Genomic DNA, 16,003 nt, shown 5'->3' with positions numbered 1-16,003 from the left:
ATAGCCATTAAGCGCCCAACAGCCACTGATTTTTCATTTGGAGTTAGACACCCAACTACAAAGTATATATCTGACAAACCTTCCTCATCATGAACTTGGATTAGAGTCAACATGGGAAGGCATGTTGGATGTAGAGATGAGTTGCCAGAGTAAAACATACAAGTTACTCAAGAGATGCAGTTTCTTCTTAAAGAAGAATTTCTGTTCCTGATACAATTGGAGATGTGATTCTGGCTTTTCATTGAATGCAGCTCAGCAGCCACATGGATGCAAAATAGGAAGGAAACTGGGGTCTTGCATTTGTCTCAGTCTTCTCACACAGCAATCTATATGCTTCAGTCTGTGGGGCTTTTTCAGCTGGACAATTCTTCATTTGAAGATCACATTCTAACTGGTTAACCAGCACCTGGATGTACCCAGGGGCATAAATAGTGCAAAATAAAGTGTTTCTTGGACTCACCAAGCAACCTAGATTGCCTTTCCCGCTAGCATTTCAGTGCTCAAGACTTGTCACTTCCCTGCTCAGGAATTATTAATTTTCTGCTTAATAATACTAACTTATAGTGCCTTTGACTGGTAATTTCACAATGTAAACATTAATTAAACCTCCACAGGCTTGGCATTATTCCCCAGGGCTTATAAGAAGTCTGGGCTCAAACAGGAAGCCAGTAGCAAGATCAGAACAGACCAGGGAGTGCCAACTTGCAGCCTAGTGTTTGAATGATTAGACTGTCTTCCTTCCTGTAGAATGGGCACATATCAGAATGTACCACTGTCATTGAAGGAAGCAAGATTAAATTATTTCACTACACACTGAATAACTACTTTGCCAGCTCTGCCTTGATGCCAAACAAAGAAAAAAAAATATGAAGTGTGGCAGAAACGGCTAAATTAGAGACCTAGGAGGAACAAACAACCAATAGCTAAGGAAACAATTTATTCTTTTCAAGTGAAACTGTTCCTTGGATTTAACTCATTAGGAATTGCTACAGCTGAAAAAAACATGGCTACTTAGTCCCATACTGCTACAGGTAAACTAGTGCTGGCAAGTGCCTAGAAGTCTGTTAGCAGTAGATCAATTTCCAGAACTGGCATCACTGGATGAGTTGGTGTTGAGGTTAGTGTTTTGTCAGCTGGGCAACATTAATTATGGCTACAAGAAGAGGAATTAAGTTCAGCACCTGTAACATCTTGCATAACCTTGACTTCAGTGGAATGACAGACCAGAATCTGGTTTATGACCACCAATTCAAATGGGAACTCTAGTTATGAACAGAAGCAAGTTGGAGGACTATCACTCAGGTAATTATTTGGTATAACAAGCCATCCAGAAGCATTGCATTGCACCTTTTCTTTACACTTACATTTAAAATGTACAAGGGTTTCAAACAGAGTAGTTAAACGTTCAGCAACACAACTCAAAATAAGAGTGCCAGCTTCATTCTGGTTTACATTCTGAAGCATATTATCTTAAAAATTGGGAAGAAGAGAGTGCTTTCAGGGAGGTGAAGAGAGAGGGAGGGAGGGAAGGGGGAGCTATTACATCAAATCAGACAGATTAGTGTTTTCAAAGCCACGCAAGAAGTTTTAGCTTTTCCTTTTATTTGTTTCAAGTTTTGGTGTAAAAAGTATGTGCGGATGCTAACGCAAACTTTCCCCAGAAGTGCTCAATCCAGCAACAAATCGTTTTGGTGGGTTCAATTTGGTTATGTTTCCTTTAAGCGAAGACCTGTAGTGCCATTGAAACCAAAACTTTGTTACTGTTGGTAAAAAATAAAGCAACTTTTCTTTATAAGGATTTTCCCCCCATTTAAATAAAAACCTGAAGCTTTCCAATAATTCCTTTGGTCTTCTCTCACCAAATTCCATGCTACCTCAAGACAAGCCCTCTTTTGGAAGTTCGGCTGAATCGCAGTGAAGCTGTTCATGTAGCAGAGAACATTGCTGTGGTAGAGTTTCCCCCTAGTTCCTTGGAGTTTAAGACTGAAAGACTGTACTGATGCCTCTACAGAGGCGCCCACATTATCTCTACAAGAACGAGAAAACAAAATCCCAATCAAAAGTTCTGCTGAAGGTGCCTGGCAAAAAAATCCTCTCCATAAAATGATGTTTTGCTTCCAGTTTCTTTTTTGTATGAATGTTGAGTTTATTCCCCTCCCACAAAGGAAACAAAAAGGATCAGTGTAAAAGTACAGCTGAGCTTTAGGTAGCACCAGGACACCTACACCCAAGTTGTCATCTTGTTGCTGCTAGGCCTCTTTGATTCACATTCACAGAATCACTTCTTGTGCAAAACAAGCAGTCTAAGGAGAAAGAATGCCCTCCAAGTTCTAATAAAAACTGTAGAAAAAAAATCCAAGATAGCCAACACTTTTCTCCTCCCCAGAATTTATCTGCAAAAGGAGGACGGCATCTGTGCGTAGACAGGATAGGCAAGCCTGACATTTAAGGAATCATTGTGTTGGACGAGGGATGTCTGCTGGTAATGAAGGACTAATTCCTTAAGTGTGCTGTACAGGTTATATGGTTCTGCAAACCCATAACCCCTTGGAGTGCTGTAGATCACACAGTGTTTAACTTCTCCATCAGCTCTGTAAGGAAAGAAACACGACAGTTTAACAAGCAGGAACAAACCTGAGAGCAACACAAACTAAACATTAAGAGGTAACAAGTCCAGCACGGATACTTTACAGTCAAAACAAAGAAGCCTAGTAAAGAGGAATAGGGCCACCACAGCAAAGAACCCATGAAGGAGGGATGCTTCCAGAGATGGTGGCTAGGCATTCTTACAGTGTGCCACAATGGAAAGAAACTAGTCATGGGACAGCTCCTTCCTGCCATCCCAGTGCCCACTGTTTGGTCCTGCAGCTAAAAAAGGGTCAGCATTCACTGGCTGCTGGCTTTCAGCAAGCCAGACTAGAACTTCACTTACTCTTCCCAGTGGCCTTTCCTTAGAGATTAATGGAGTGGTTCTCAAAAATCAGCTATATAAATCATCTCTTTTGTAATTCAAACACTAGACATGTGACAGTCATCTCTTCTAGACAGCTCCCACTCCTCTAGGGACATGTAGCCTGCTCTAGCTCTAGAAGCCTCCAAAAACAAAGCTTGCTGTAGATCTGTACTTCAGAAACCACAAAAGAGAAATGACAATGTGCAGATGCTGAGGTCTGGGTATGTATGTCCATGGATAAAAGGATTCCTCAATAGTGATCATCTACAGAATTTCTAAAAGGTACCTCCATAGCACACAGGCATAATTTGACTCATTCCTTAATGAAGGAAGGTAGGGGGAAAAAAAAGACAAAAGGAAAACCATAAAGAAGGAGAAAACAGTGTTATGGGCTTGAAGAAAGCTTCACAACATGAAAGCAACTCCTGTTGCTGTAAACTGTAAGACACTTATTCAAGCAACAATTCAGTTCGATGAGCCCAGTGAACTAAACCAACAAGATCTCGTGAGCAGTGGTTTGTTAAATGAGGTTTTCAGGGGTTTCCATCAAGTGCACTGTGGGTGGGCAGCAGAACTAGGGAGTAAGTACTCTTGGGATTTTCACATGACAAGGGCTCCTGCTGCACCAGGTCTCGATGTTCCAAGACCACCCAAATCCCCCTCCTGAAGTGTCAGTTAAAACAGACTAAAGTTGCACTAATCTTACATTAAAACAAGTGAGAAGCAGAGTCAAACCCAGAATAAAACATGAATGCCCAGAACACCCATTTCTCACAAACGCTGTTTTCCTTAAAAAGTGCCACCATGAATTTAAAATATAGCAGAAATGTGGAGCTGGAGTTTGACATGTCTGCGGGTCTCAAAACAATATCAGAATATTTCAGCTCAGCTTCTGCTAGCCTTCTTCTTTGGAAAAGCATGGGAAAAATTTAGCCCCCGCTGCCCTCCTTAAACGATACATTATTATAGAGCTTCAATACGCAATACTGCAAGACTCCTGCTTGGTAATTTTATGACTGAAGTTATAGACCCATAGCGTTGGAAGAGACCTCAAAGGTTACCTACTTCAAGTCTGAAGGTGGCAAGAACCACAATACCTGTGGTTCCAACTCAAATGGCTCTAAAAACTGCCATTTTAGCTAGCCTCACACTCTACATACTGCACACATTTGAGCACATTAAGGTCTACAGTGACTTGTTTTCCCTAACAAGTGTAAATGGAAGATGCCCAAGATAAACAGTCAAGAAGTTCCTGAGGAAATCAGGTCACAAAGAACAGACTTACACCACAGAACAAGCATAACATCCTTTCTTGCTACTTTCTCGAATTAAAAATGATCCGTCAGGTTTCCCACAGAGCAAGTCTTCTGCCTGGATACGGTTGAGATCCCCAACAAACCAAGTTTTCTCATCGTAGTGTGGCAGATTTTCATCTTCTTCATTCACGAAGTATGTACTAGAGAAGATGGAACTTGTTAGCTCAGCCACTCATTTATTGTAGGATTCAAGTCATAAAGGAGGAGGATTTACTCTTGCATTAAAAAAAAGGTACAACACAACTGGGAAGAGGCTGCTCAAATTGGGAGGTCAGTCTCCTGTGTTTCCCTGGCACCAGCTAAGACACCTTATTATTCCCAAAGATAGCTGTATGCACATTAGCTCAGCACAGAGCTGTTGGCTCAAATGACACAAAGCTTCCAATGGAGAAAGAATGACAATCCTTTATAGAGAAATAGGCATTTCACATTAGCGAGTGCCTCAACTGGAAGTCTGAGCTCTGCCACTTATCAGCAAGACTAAACATACAAGGGCACTTACTCATCAATATTTTCATTCTTGATTCCCAGCCAGTCATTTATTCGCTTCTGCCTCACTCCTTTGTGATTGAGCCATCTGCCAGAAGAGAAGAGAGGGCATTAATCTCTTTCCTAGTTGTTGGTTACTGACCAAACAGGATCAAGGGAAGCTCAGGACACAGAACCCAGGAAGAATGTACTGACAGTCACAGGTAACCCACTATGGGAAAACAAAAGCAGGCTCAGAACTTGCAAGGCTTATCCTCTGACACTCTTGGGGACACCCTCTTCACAGGGTTGGGGGAGGGGTGTGAGGCGGAACAACAGAAAAACTAAGATGCCCTTTTCACTGGAAGGGATGGTATGAAAGAGCAGGAGCAAAAAAAAGGGACAGCCCATAAACACTAGAAGTTACGGGCCAAGTCTCCTGGTGATGGCAGCCTGCTTCCTTCCCCCCCAAAAAAAACATCTCGTCACTACTGACGTCTTCCCGCTTTCCCCTGAAGGCATCTGGGCACCGAGGAGTGTGGTGTGCCTTTTTCAAGTACCTGCCAGGTTCAGAAGACTCTACTACAGTGCACGATCTCTTCAGACCCATGAATTCCTACTCCTATTGGCAGAGGGTGGGGTGGGGGAGAAAGGAGGGGAGAGTGAGCATGACACTCAAGAGCTTTGCTTGCTGCTCTCCCCAGCTTTGTTCTACCAGCTTCTGCTCATGTTTAATAAAAAGTGAATGCTGGATGACAGCATCCATCATCCTTTTTGCTTCAACTCACAAGAATCCTACATGCATGTTGTGAATTCTGGCCTATAGCGGATATGGTTTGACAGCCAACTGCTGCAGTAATTAAGACACAATGTTACTATAGGAGCAATGGAAAGGATAACCCAATCACTCTGCACTTTGGGTCTAGTGTATTAATGCCAACAATTCTGATCATAAAAGAAGCTACACTCTTGTTACCATCATGAGCACAGAGAATGATGAAGACTGCATTGGCTAGTTTCATCACTGGCATTGGTTTGAGTGACGTGTGCTTTGCCTACTTACACAAGGTACTGATCTCTGATCTTGCGCAGCTGGATGAGATCAGGTTTGATACTGTTCATTTTCTTATCAATTTCCCTGTTGTCCAGAGCTTGTTTCTTCAAATCCTGCTCCAAACGCATTTTACTATCGTGGATCTCACCCAGGCGTGATTTTAATTTCTCATAATTCATCATGATTCTAGAAGGAAGTTTAAACATTACAAAGCAGAGAAATGGAACAATTCTAGTCCAGAGGGTCTAGCCTTGAGAATGGCTTGTGTCTTCATGCACAGAAAAACCCAAAAAACGCAAAATAAGATATAGAAGAAGTGAGAGCTTTATTTCCCCTAATCTAAACATCAGTTTAATTACTACTATGGTAAAACTCTAGATTAAGCGCAGCTCTATCCAAAAAGTGACCAATGGTGTGCCCCTTTCCTATCCTTGGTCTGCGCTCTTTGTGTAATAATATTCAGATCCTATTTTAATGTGTTTTCATTCTTAACAGGTATTTTTCAGAGCATGAAATAGCTTGATTCCTCCTCCGCTCTCAGATTCACTTACTAGGTTCTAGTCAGTTATGTAACTCCAGTACAGGTATCTGACAGCAGGGTTTGTCCTGTAGACTTTCGATATTGGTGATTACGTGCAAGCTAGAAAGAACACAACTTGGACTCTCAGATCTCAGATTAGCTTGCAGGCCTGGCAACGTTGGGAGAGGGACCCCTCCCCCCGAGAGACACCCCTCAACATTCTTTCACTTTATCTGTACAAATAATGGCACAATCGACATAGGTTCAGAATGAAGCATGGAAGCTTTGTGGTATCTTTTCAGACTAGAATCGATTGTTAATGACTTGACTGCGATTTTTATGAAACCCCATCAGCTTAGCCACCATATTTATCCTTTTGACTATAGTTTCAGCTATTTGGCATTATTTGCAAATATCTCAGTAGGAACATTTAAGTAACTGGCAAAAAACAACTGCTTATTCCAAGAAAGGAAAACTTATTATCTACTCTGCACAAAATGTCTGACAATATTTAATTACTGCGTAACCCTATACAAAAGTGGGAGCTTAATTGCAAAACCTCTTTGTCTCAGAATCAGACTGTTTGGAAACAGATAGCGCCTCACTGCTGTGAAGTGCTGCCTGCATTTATGGCGCACTACAAACATTTTGAATACAGAAGAAGGGAGAGGCTGGTTTGCAGTAGGTAGCTGCCCAAATTATTACAGCAGCTTTAGATGACAACAATGGCTATTCTTTAAAGGATTATGTATTAAACAGAAAGGATTGCACTGCCTTATTGTGCTTGGTGCTGACACAGCTGAACAACAAGGGTGACACCTTCTTAGACGGTTTCACCCTTAACCATTAATTTCTCTTACAGGGTTTTGTCAGATAACCAGTCTTGTAACACAAATGCATTTTTAAGGGGGTGGTGGGAGTAGCTGGGTTTCAACATATCTTTAGAATCCATTCTAAAGAATATTTTGATGCAATTCCCACTGGATTTAAATGGCTTCTGGATTTCTATTAGAAGATCCACTGACAGGTACCAGCAATTGAGTATGGTCTACGTTGAAAAGGGACTAAACTGTGACTGGAGGGGTTCCAGCTTTAAAGCAGTTCTGGTTGCCATATCAAATGTGCTCAGATTACAGGCAAAAAGACCCTGTCCTCCAACTGCATTTCACGCAAATTCAACTGGGGTCCAAGAGCTGGACTATATGGCGTTGTTTATTTTGAACACACAGTGTTAAGGTGTGTGAGGTACAACCCAATTAGGCCCTCAGGCTGTAAAAATGTCAGAGTTGTCATAGCACTGGCTGTGCAGCGACATGTCCTGCATTGGAGAAGATGCCTGTCATACCCATACACTGCCCCTTTAAAGCAGCTGGCAAGAGTGCCCAAAAGCAGCCTGGTTAACCAGCCCCACGCCATAATTGCACTGTAAGTGAACAGATGCTCTCCACAATAAGGCAAAACAAAAGTGTTACTAGGTATAGTCATGCAAAGATTTGAGGATTTGTGGAGTGGCAGCACAAGAAAGTCAGCATATGGGTGTGTTTGACACAAAATGTTTTCTGTCATGACAAGGATAATGCCTGTTTGTAGCCTCACTGACATGTCCCAGTTGAAGCCAATTCATCCGTGTAACTAGAATTTGGTTAACAGTTCTGTTGCTGATGCTTGTGGAGGAATAGTTCTGTTCTTGTCCATGGATGAGATATAAAAGTCTTTCTATATACTTTTGAAGTTTCAGTACAATATTATTTTAGTAAGTATGATGATTAAACACCGCCCCCGGGAACAGGTCTACTGAGCCAGATGGGGCCATTTTTCAGGGCAGAATCACTTTAACATCACACACTGAAGACTGCCTTGCTACTGTCCCTATATATATGTATCTCTCAACTGCTTCACAGAAATACCTTACTGACTTCAATTAGAACTGTAGCTTAATGTGGACCTAAGATAACTTCCGTGACGTTTTTTCAACTTCATAAATAAGAATTAAGAATAAGCCAGTTCAGTAATTAAGAAATAATCCAGAGCACTATTCTAGAATAATGGTTTTGGACTGAATTCTGCTGACTGACACTTAAGAGCTGCATGTGCAAGAACACAGCTGACAAGGGGATTTGATTTAAAAATTAGTTGCGAGTCAATGTACACTTAAGTATTAGAACAAAGAAGTCAGTTAAGTTTTTAGATCCTGCTTTACCTATAAAAGCAGTTTTCCTTCTACCTTGACAATATTTGAATTCAGAAGGACACGCTTATCCATGCCTGACATCTTCCTGAGGAGAGCTTTAAGTTGTAAATAGCTTACTTCATAGAAGTTTAGAGGCCAGGGCCGGGGAGGAGGAAGTTAGATGCACTGAAATTCTTCTTTTCGAAATGCTTCAAGCAGGGATCAAAACCTCCACTGGAAGTGCTGTACTTCTTTCCTTGTTTCAGAACAGATCTTAGTAAAGGAAATTCTTGGGGGTGACAATGACGCATCTGTTTCACATGGAAAAGCACACATGCAGTTTACTTCCACAAGTAGTTTGAGATCTTACCTTTCTATTTCTTTCTCATTCCCCTCTCTCCGAAATCGTTCAATATATTCTTTGCTATATCGCTCTTGCGTGTGGCACTGTTCCTCAAATATTTTAATGGTTTCATTAAATGCTTCAATTGCAGTCCTCTTCATCTGAATTTCCTTCATGAAAAAAATTAAACACAAAAAGCATCCTTAGTCATTAGTATCATGAATTAAGTTACAGTGCAAAACTCAATTATGCTTCCCAAACTGAATTGAGATAAAGGGTTTTTAATACTCTGGTACAGTCAGAGTGTTTGATTAAGTTAGGTTTTTCTTTTGGGTGAAAACCTCAGTCGCCCCAAACCGTTTCTCCTGCTAAAATGGGCTTTCTTGTACTCGTGATAAGGTTTCCTTCAATACAGAAACCCACCACAGATCTTTCGAGTTGAATTTCAGGTCCTAGCTTATTATTTCCAGTAACACAATTAAGTCAATGAGACCTATTTCTGCCCCCCCCACCGCAGCAAAATCAGTCTGAACACCACAGTCTTGCTACTGTAAAACAAAGCGTTGATTTCTGACCTTAAACTGGACAGCAAGCTGCCTGAAACAGAACCTGAAAGGATGCCCTTTGATAGCTCCTCCTAGAAATGTTATGCTATAGCAATATCTATACTATGAGTTCCCCCAAGTGCAATAGAGGCTCCCTCAAAAGACCCCTTCGTTATTTGTAGGCTACCTCCAAAAGTGAGAGTTTTGTGCATGTCTGGGCTATACCACTTCCAGTTCAGCAGGCAGCCCATGCTAAGCAGCTAGGCATGTTTGAGCATGCTGCTGTCAAGTACAGTAACTTTCTAGTCTAGACATAGCCCTTGATTCTTATATAAAAAGGTACTGGGGCATACGGTGCCTAGAGACACCCTTGGCCAGCTGTTGAAGGAATGCACAGCCCAGGCACTGCCTACGACAGTGTGATTACTGGCTGATACTCTCCCCACTGCCACTGTACTATGCCATAGTACAGAAGCTCAGAGAATAAAACATTCGGTAAATAAAGGAAATGTAATTGATAACTCTGAAACTGACCTGCCGCACCACAAGACTAAGCCAAAAATATTTTTTGGTTAGGCTTTGTCTTTATTTCCTCAGCTTGTTTACTACATGTGGCTTTGCCAGTCATTTTCTTCTAGTAACCTGTTTTTCTGTCTTCCTATGGATAAAAGTTATGTTTGTCAAACAGCTGCTGTAATGACCAACAGACAGTCTAGGAACCAACCTGTGATGTTCTGGTGTATTCTTCATAGAGTCTGTCATATTCTTTACTCTTCTCCTGATACTGGGAGTGGTATTCTTGAAGCTTTTTACCAACTGCATCTATATTGTCTTCTTTTACCAACTGATCCTGTACATGCCAGAGAAAAAGCAAGCAGGGAAGACTTTAGTTAAAGTTGTTTCTTCAAGCATTACTTACTTGTCTGCCTAGTAAATACTCTTATTTCTGCAATTCAGTTTGCAACTATTTTTACATTAAGCTTCTAGAAGCACAGGGCAGAGACAGCCAGCTCTAGCAAAGCAAAAAAATAAAAATCCACTGTTAAAAAGGCAAGTATTCAGGAATATGGAACTCTGAGAACAGCACCAAAGAATATTAATTAAACTGAAAAAAAAACACTTAACATCTTAAGCTGCCTAGTGGCCCCTTAGAAAAAGAGGGACAATAAGGAAAAATGCAGACAGGAGAAGAGATCAAAGCTTTTTTTTTTTTTTGGGGGGATTAAAAAGAGATGCGGAGACCTTTTGGAAACCTGCTCTAACACTGAAGAGTCTTGCTCAGATGCCTGCATAGCATAGAAGGAACAGGGGTAGGGAAGGGAGAAGTCAGCTTAAAGCCCTGGCTCTACATAGAGAAGTCAAAATTTTATGGCCAGGAAAACCAATGAACAGCACATGTATCAGCTATCAGTTGTTTGCCTCTATCTGGAAACCTCACCTGTTGGTACCGGGATACCGGATACATCAACTTCACATCAAGCTTTGGATTGTACTGAGCAAGAGACTCATGGCGGTAGTGGTTTATCAGCTCCACGACAGAATTAAATGTTAGTGGATCAGAAAAACCATATTTTCCATCCCGATGATAAATCTTGATCAATTTGTTGTTGCCACCCTTCCTGGAAGGCAAAATACTAGCTTAGATGCTTTGTTGTGCATGTTATCTCCTCCCAACGCAGACTGTGGCCACTCATACCAACATTCTTCATGGAGATGACAGAGCAATTCTAAGATAAGAATCTGAAAAAACTAGTCAATCTTTTACTTTCACTTTAAGTAAAAAGTACCTAATATTCAGTAGTATATAAAAAATAAGTTACAGGCTCTGCAAACTTCAGTATTTCCTGATGTTCAAACAAAGTAAAAGTCACTTGCCACGTACATTCTGGGACCCACTTACTGAATTTAAGATGGAGCTTAACTAGAAACTCTCCAGAAGAATGGATGCTCGAGGGCCAGCGAGGGAGCCATATAAAAAGCCCAGACTTGTTTGAAAAGTATGGAGTGAGTGGTATTATGTCTGCCCACTTTTCCTAAAGGTTGCTGATCCCTGCTCTAGGGGACTTTAATATTTCTAAGGAAAGGCAAACATTTACCCCACAGAGCTAAGATACGGCAAATTCCACCTTTGGTAAATACAGTCAAAGATTCTGTAGAATTATACTCTAGAGTGAGATCAGACTCCATTCCCTCCTACTAGAACTTTCAACACATTATAGAACTTTTCACCACGCTTACAACAAGAGAGCTAGTTCATATAGTAACGTCCAACTAAACAATGGGAAGATGCATGGCAGTTGGTCATTTGTTTGCTTGTTTCAAAGGCCTAGTCCTGAATTTACAAGAAAGTGTTACTAAGACTCCTTGTGTTATAGCTTCCTGTAAATGTTTATATTAAATACCCTAGCATGGCACCTGAAAGTCCCTATGAAAGCCTCAATACTTACCGCAATGTCAGAGTGTAGTCTCCCTGCATCTTGGTCGATGCATCTCGCACCAAGAATGTTCCATCTGGCATGTCTCGTAATTTGTCATTTACTTCTTCTCTGGAGAAATTAAAGGTTGAAAGAAGGGTAAAATTAAAAGTGGTAGAGGTTTGATTCACTTTCAGACAGACATTCAGACTGGGGTCAAAGCCAGGGTGTGTAAGGTGTTAGGTTTCCTATTTTGCCTTCAAAATATTATGCAATTTAACAAGTGAATGTTTGCTTTTTAAGACACCCCTTTCAAGCACAGGATCTCTACAGGAGATAAGGTGACCGTAAAGGCCAAATAGAAATATTAAGCAGGTTTGAACTTGTACAGTGTCAGCAAAAAACAGCAACTGCACTCAACTGCTTTTTCGAAAGGAAGTTATGTTTAAGCAACAGAAGCATCTGGGCCTCAGAACTCACCCAAGTTTATAAACTTTCCCTGTATTGACTCGCTTTTAAATCCACACTGGAAATAGGTGCCCTTTGTGAAGCCAGTTCCCACATGGTAAGAAGTTGACATTGGCACCATCACTCCAGATGACCAGAATATCACACAACTCTGAATTTCAGGCTACTCATTGCTGACACAGCATAGCTTTGCTCTCATTTACAGCAGTTTTGACCACTGTAACTCCACTAGCTTCAGCTGAAGTACTCCTTACTCAGAATACTCCCAAGCAAGGGGATAACTGGGTCACAGACTCTTAAGTGAGAGGCTTTTATGGAATTGGTAACAGCTCTAAAAACATTTTAAAAACAAAAACACCAAGTTTTAAAGCATTAGTTAAACTTTAAGGATACCTGCTTTACATGCCATACTTTGCTATTTATTGCACCTTTGACACAGGAATCTTAGAAGCACCTTAGAAATATTATTAGACTGGAAGCATGTACCCCCAACAGCATGCATAAGGCAGGAAATGGAATTCATTTTAAAATGTGAATGGGATCATAAATATTTTAGTGCAGATGTTGCTATTGGAATTTGTTTTTTTCAAGTGTCCTTTGTTTGCAGTTGTCTATCCTAAAAGACTGTCCATTGAGAAGAGCAATTCCAAATATCAGATATTGATGGCACTCAATAAGGAAGTATTCTTTCCCATAATCTCAAGCTATAAAAAAGTTTGTATTCATTGGTAACAGCCAAAATTAGCTGGAAAGATTGCCCTTGCATTTTCTAGAACAGTGCACTGGGCTGAGGACAAAGCTCACACTAGAAGGTCTCAACTAAGGATCTCAACCCTCCACTCCTCTACACAGGAGACCCTTGCAGTGGGCCCAGAAGGCCAACAAGCACAGCCTATATATGCACTGGGTCTCACCCTGATATTTACAGCCAGATCAATGGCTCTAGTAACATCAGCGGAGCAAAACCTATGCAGAACTAGTGTGAGTGAAGTGAGACTACAGGATTTTGCAATGAAGGTTTAGCATTATTCACTAAATGCCTTAGTTGTGGCATTCCCTATTCATATCAGCTTATAATGTGATTATTTGAGAAATGGTAGTACAAGTTGGATTGGAAGATTATTTCCCTTTGTTAGGGCTCCAAGCAGTTAGTGGGGATAACAAAGTTACTGCCAAACACTTACCATCATGTGAAAGGAAAGAAGGCTGAATATTATGCACAATAGAGTTCAACCTTTTTCTGCTCAGAACATAGGCCCACCTGTTTGCCCCCCACCAATTCCACATCCAAGCGCCTTTGTACAACTATAGCCAAGGAATTAAGTCGACAGTAGAAAGGTACTCACTTCCCAGCTTAGTCTGCCAAATAATTGATCTTTCACATTCTGAGCCTGTTCCATAGCCCACTTCTTTTCTCAAGCACAAAGGAAATCACCAAGTAGGTTACAGGTGGCTGGCTTAGGGAAAAGGTTTAGACTAATCCAGTGGGTGCTACAGTACTGACAGTCTAAAGCAGGGATGTCAAACTCTGCTCCTGCCCCAGGCCAGATCTAGACCCTGGGGCTCTTAGAGCGCTGGATCCAGCCTAGGGCAAGGGGTGACTCTAGCAGTAGCAGTGGCTCCAGTACCTAATTGGTGCATGCAGCGGTGGCAGCTCCTGCTCCCACTGTACAACCCATGCAGGAGCTGAAGCTGCTGCTACCAACATGCGTTTTATGCTTGGGTGGCAGCTCTGGCTCCAGCACGGAGCACCCAGCAGTGACAGCTCTGGTTTTAGGTCTGGTACAGGGCTGTGGGGCCCACTGGCTGAGGAGCTGGGGCTGCCACAGTGATGGGCAAAGTGGCTAATATGCAACCACAGCTGGGTCAGCCCTTGCTCATTCTCCTGCCACTAATGGCCATGTCCACCTGGGCTGAAGGGCCCCAGATTCTGCAGCAGGTCACACTCCTCAGCCCCATGCCACACCACCCAGTGACCACCAGTAGCTCACCAGGCTAGAGATACTGACTCCACAGACTGGACCTGGCTTGTGGGCTATGTTCAATGACCCCAGTTTAAAAAGTTTATGCACCATTAACAGCTCTGCAGACAATATTTCTATTCAATAATATGAAAACAAATTAATACTAAATAATTGGCAATCAAAAACATCTTCTTAAAGAAGAGTAATAGATCTGAGAATATATTATTTTAGCCAATATATTCTGGATAGTTTTTCTTCATGCCCCAACAGCTACATTAAAAGCAACTTTAATTCTGTGGCATGACTTATGAACTTAGCTTTCCAGCATCAAGACTGTGAGCTACTGTTCTCCAACTAATGATAATTGAGCAAATTAATGCAAAACATTGCTCTCAATTCAGTGAAGTACTTCAGCACAATAAGACACTCTGCTGAATCTGGGCCTGAATGAGTTCCTGCTCCAAAATGCTGTTAGAACATGAACAGATTGAAGAGGGGAGTAGAGCTCAAAAAGCTCAGTCTACTCCAAATATGAATACTCTTTACCTTGAGATGTCCCCCCAGTACCATTCAGCATCCTGCAAAGAGAAACTGGAATTGTCCTTTATCCCATTTGTGTTGACTGGAGTCATTGGTTTTGGAGGCTTTGGAGGAAGAGCTGAAAAAGAAGAACAGATTATTTTATACCATGTTACCAGAACCTTAGAGGTTAATACAGAGTCAAGAGATTTGGTTAAACTGCATTTTTGGCTTTGCCTTACGATGTGTGTTAGCAAACGAAAAAAAGTTATAAAACCTGCCAGTGACTAATGTGGGGGCAGACCCCTTGAACTTGGATGCATTCTCTCTCTCAAAATGAATGGGTTTCATAATTGAAAGAGGAAGTCCTTTATACCATTCCAACATATGACAAGCAACCTGAGCTCCTCTCTAAATGGAATAAATGTGGGGGAAAGATCACTGAAGCACAAGCTCTTGCTCTGAGAACTCAAAGTAAGTTATGATAATCTGGAAAAATGAGTTGCCCACCACACTGCCAAACAATATATGAAGGGCTAGACTGTGGCTTTAAGGACACAGCTTGGAAACAGTGTACAGGGGGCTGCTGCAGAAGCTGCACTTTACATGTGCGGTGATCCTTGCTACAGCTTTTCAAAGAACGCAGGAAGGAGGGCATGCTTATCCCAGGCCAGCCTTTCTGGATGGTGAGAGCAAAGGGAAAAATTGGAGCATGGTTCCCATCCTCCACCCACAGCACAACGTTTAGGATGGTGGTCCGAGGAAACTAGTGCTGGAAGGGGCCTCACGAGGGCATGTCTTGTAATTTGCCCAGCCCCCTGCTCAAGGCAGCATCAGCCCTAACTAAACCATCTCATCCAAGTGTCTGTCCAACTTGCTCTTGGAAACCGCTGGACAAGTGAGCCAGAGGGGAAGAAGGCGAGTTCAAGACCAGTTTAGCCCTAACCAAACCATCAGCTCTCCAAGCCGAGAACAAAGGGGTATCAATGCACATACAGTAAAGAACAGAACTGGTTTCAGCTAGGGATTAGTTTGTTTTTAACCAGCTAATTAAGTACAGGACAGGGCAAGTGTAACTAAGTGAAAGATCCTTGTAGTGCATTCAACGCAGAGATCTTTTACTTGCATTCTCAAATAGGCAGTGAGGGCAACATACACAATACTGAGGCTCTTTCCCTACTGTCAGTTTGAATTCCTACATACTGCAATGTATTAGTTTAATGAAGGTGTACATATCATACTAGGCTGCCTATTCCCTTAATGCTGGCT

At 41.7% G+C, this 16,003-nt stretch overlaps 1 protein-coding gene across 2 annotated transcripts in view; it reads right to left on the bottom strand.

Annotated features, from left to right (window-relative positions):
* Positions 1 to 886: 886 nt before the first annotated feature.
* The window catches only part of PIK3R3 (phosphoinositide-3-kinase regulatory subunit 3), a 147,248-nt gene continuing 132,131 nt past the window's right edge, over positions 887 to 16,003 (bottom strand). For both annotated transcript variants that reach the window (XM_019501380.1, XM_019501381.1), the window contains 9 exons: positions 14,762 to 14,873; positions 11,817 to 11,915; positions 10,808 to 10,988; positions 10,094 to 10,219; positions 8,852 to 8,994; positions 5,801 to 5,977; positions 4,772 to 4,846; positions 4,239 to 4,409; positions 887 to 2,591 (listed from right to left, as the gene is read on the bottom strand). In XM_019501380.1, coding sequence (XP_019356925.1) covers positions 2,390 to 2,591; positions 4,239 to 4,409; positions 4,772 to 4,846; positions 5,801 to 5,977; positions 8,852 to 8,994; positions 10,094 to 10,219; positions 10,808 to 10,988; positions 11,817 to 11,915; positions 14,762 to 14,873 — 1,286 coding nt within the window. In that variant the 3' untranslated portion in view covers positions 887 to 2,389. The remainder of the gene's footprint in view (positions 2,592 to 4,238; positions 4,410 to 4,771; positions 4,847 to 5,800; positions 5,978 to 8,851; positions 8,995 to 10,093; positions 10,220 to 10,807; positions 10,989 to 11,816; positions 11,916 to 14,761; positions 14,874 to 16,003) is intronic.

Source organism: Gavialis gangeticus, unplaced genomic scaffold, assembly GCF_001723915.1.
Source record: "Gavialis gangeticus isolate Ggan-Ray unplaced genomic scaffold, GavGan_comp1, whole genome shotgun sequence".
NCBI lineage: Eukaryota > Metazoa > Chordata > Crocodylia > Gavialidae > Gavialis > Gavialis gangeticus.
This window is presented reverse-complemented; position numbering and strand designations above follow the sequence as displayed.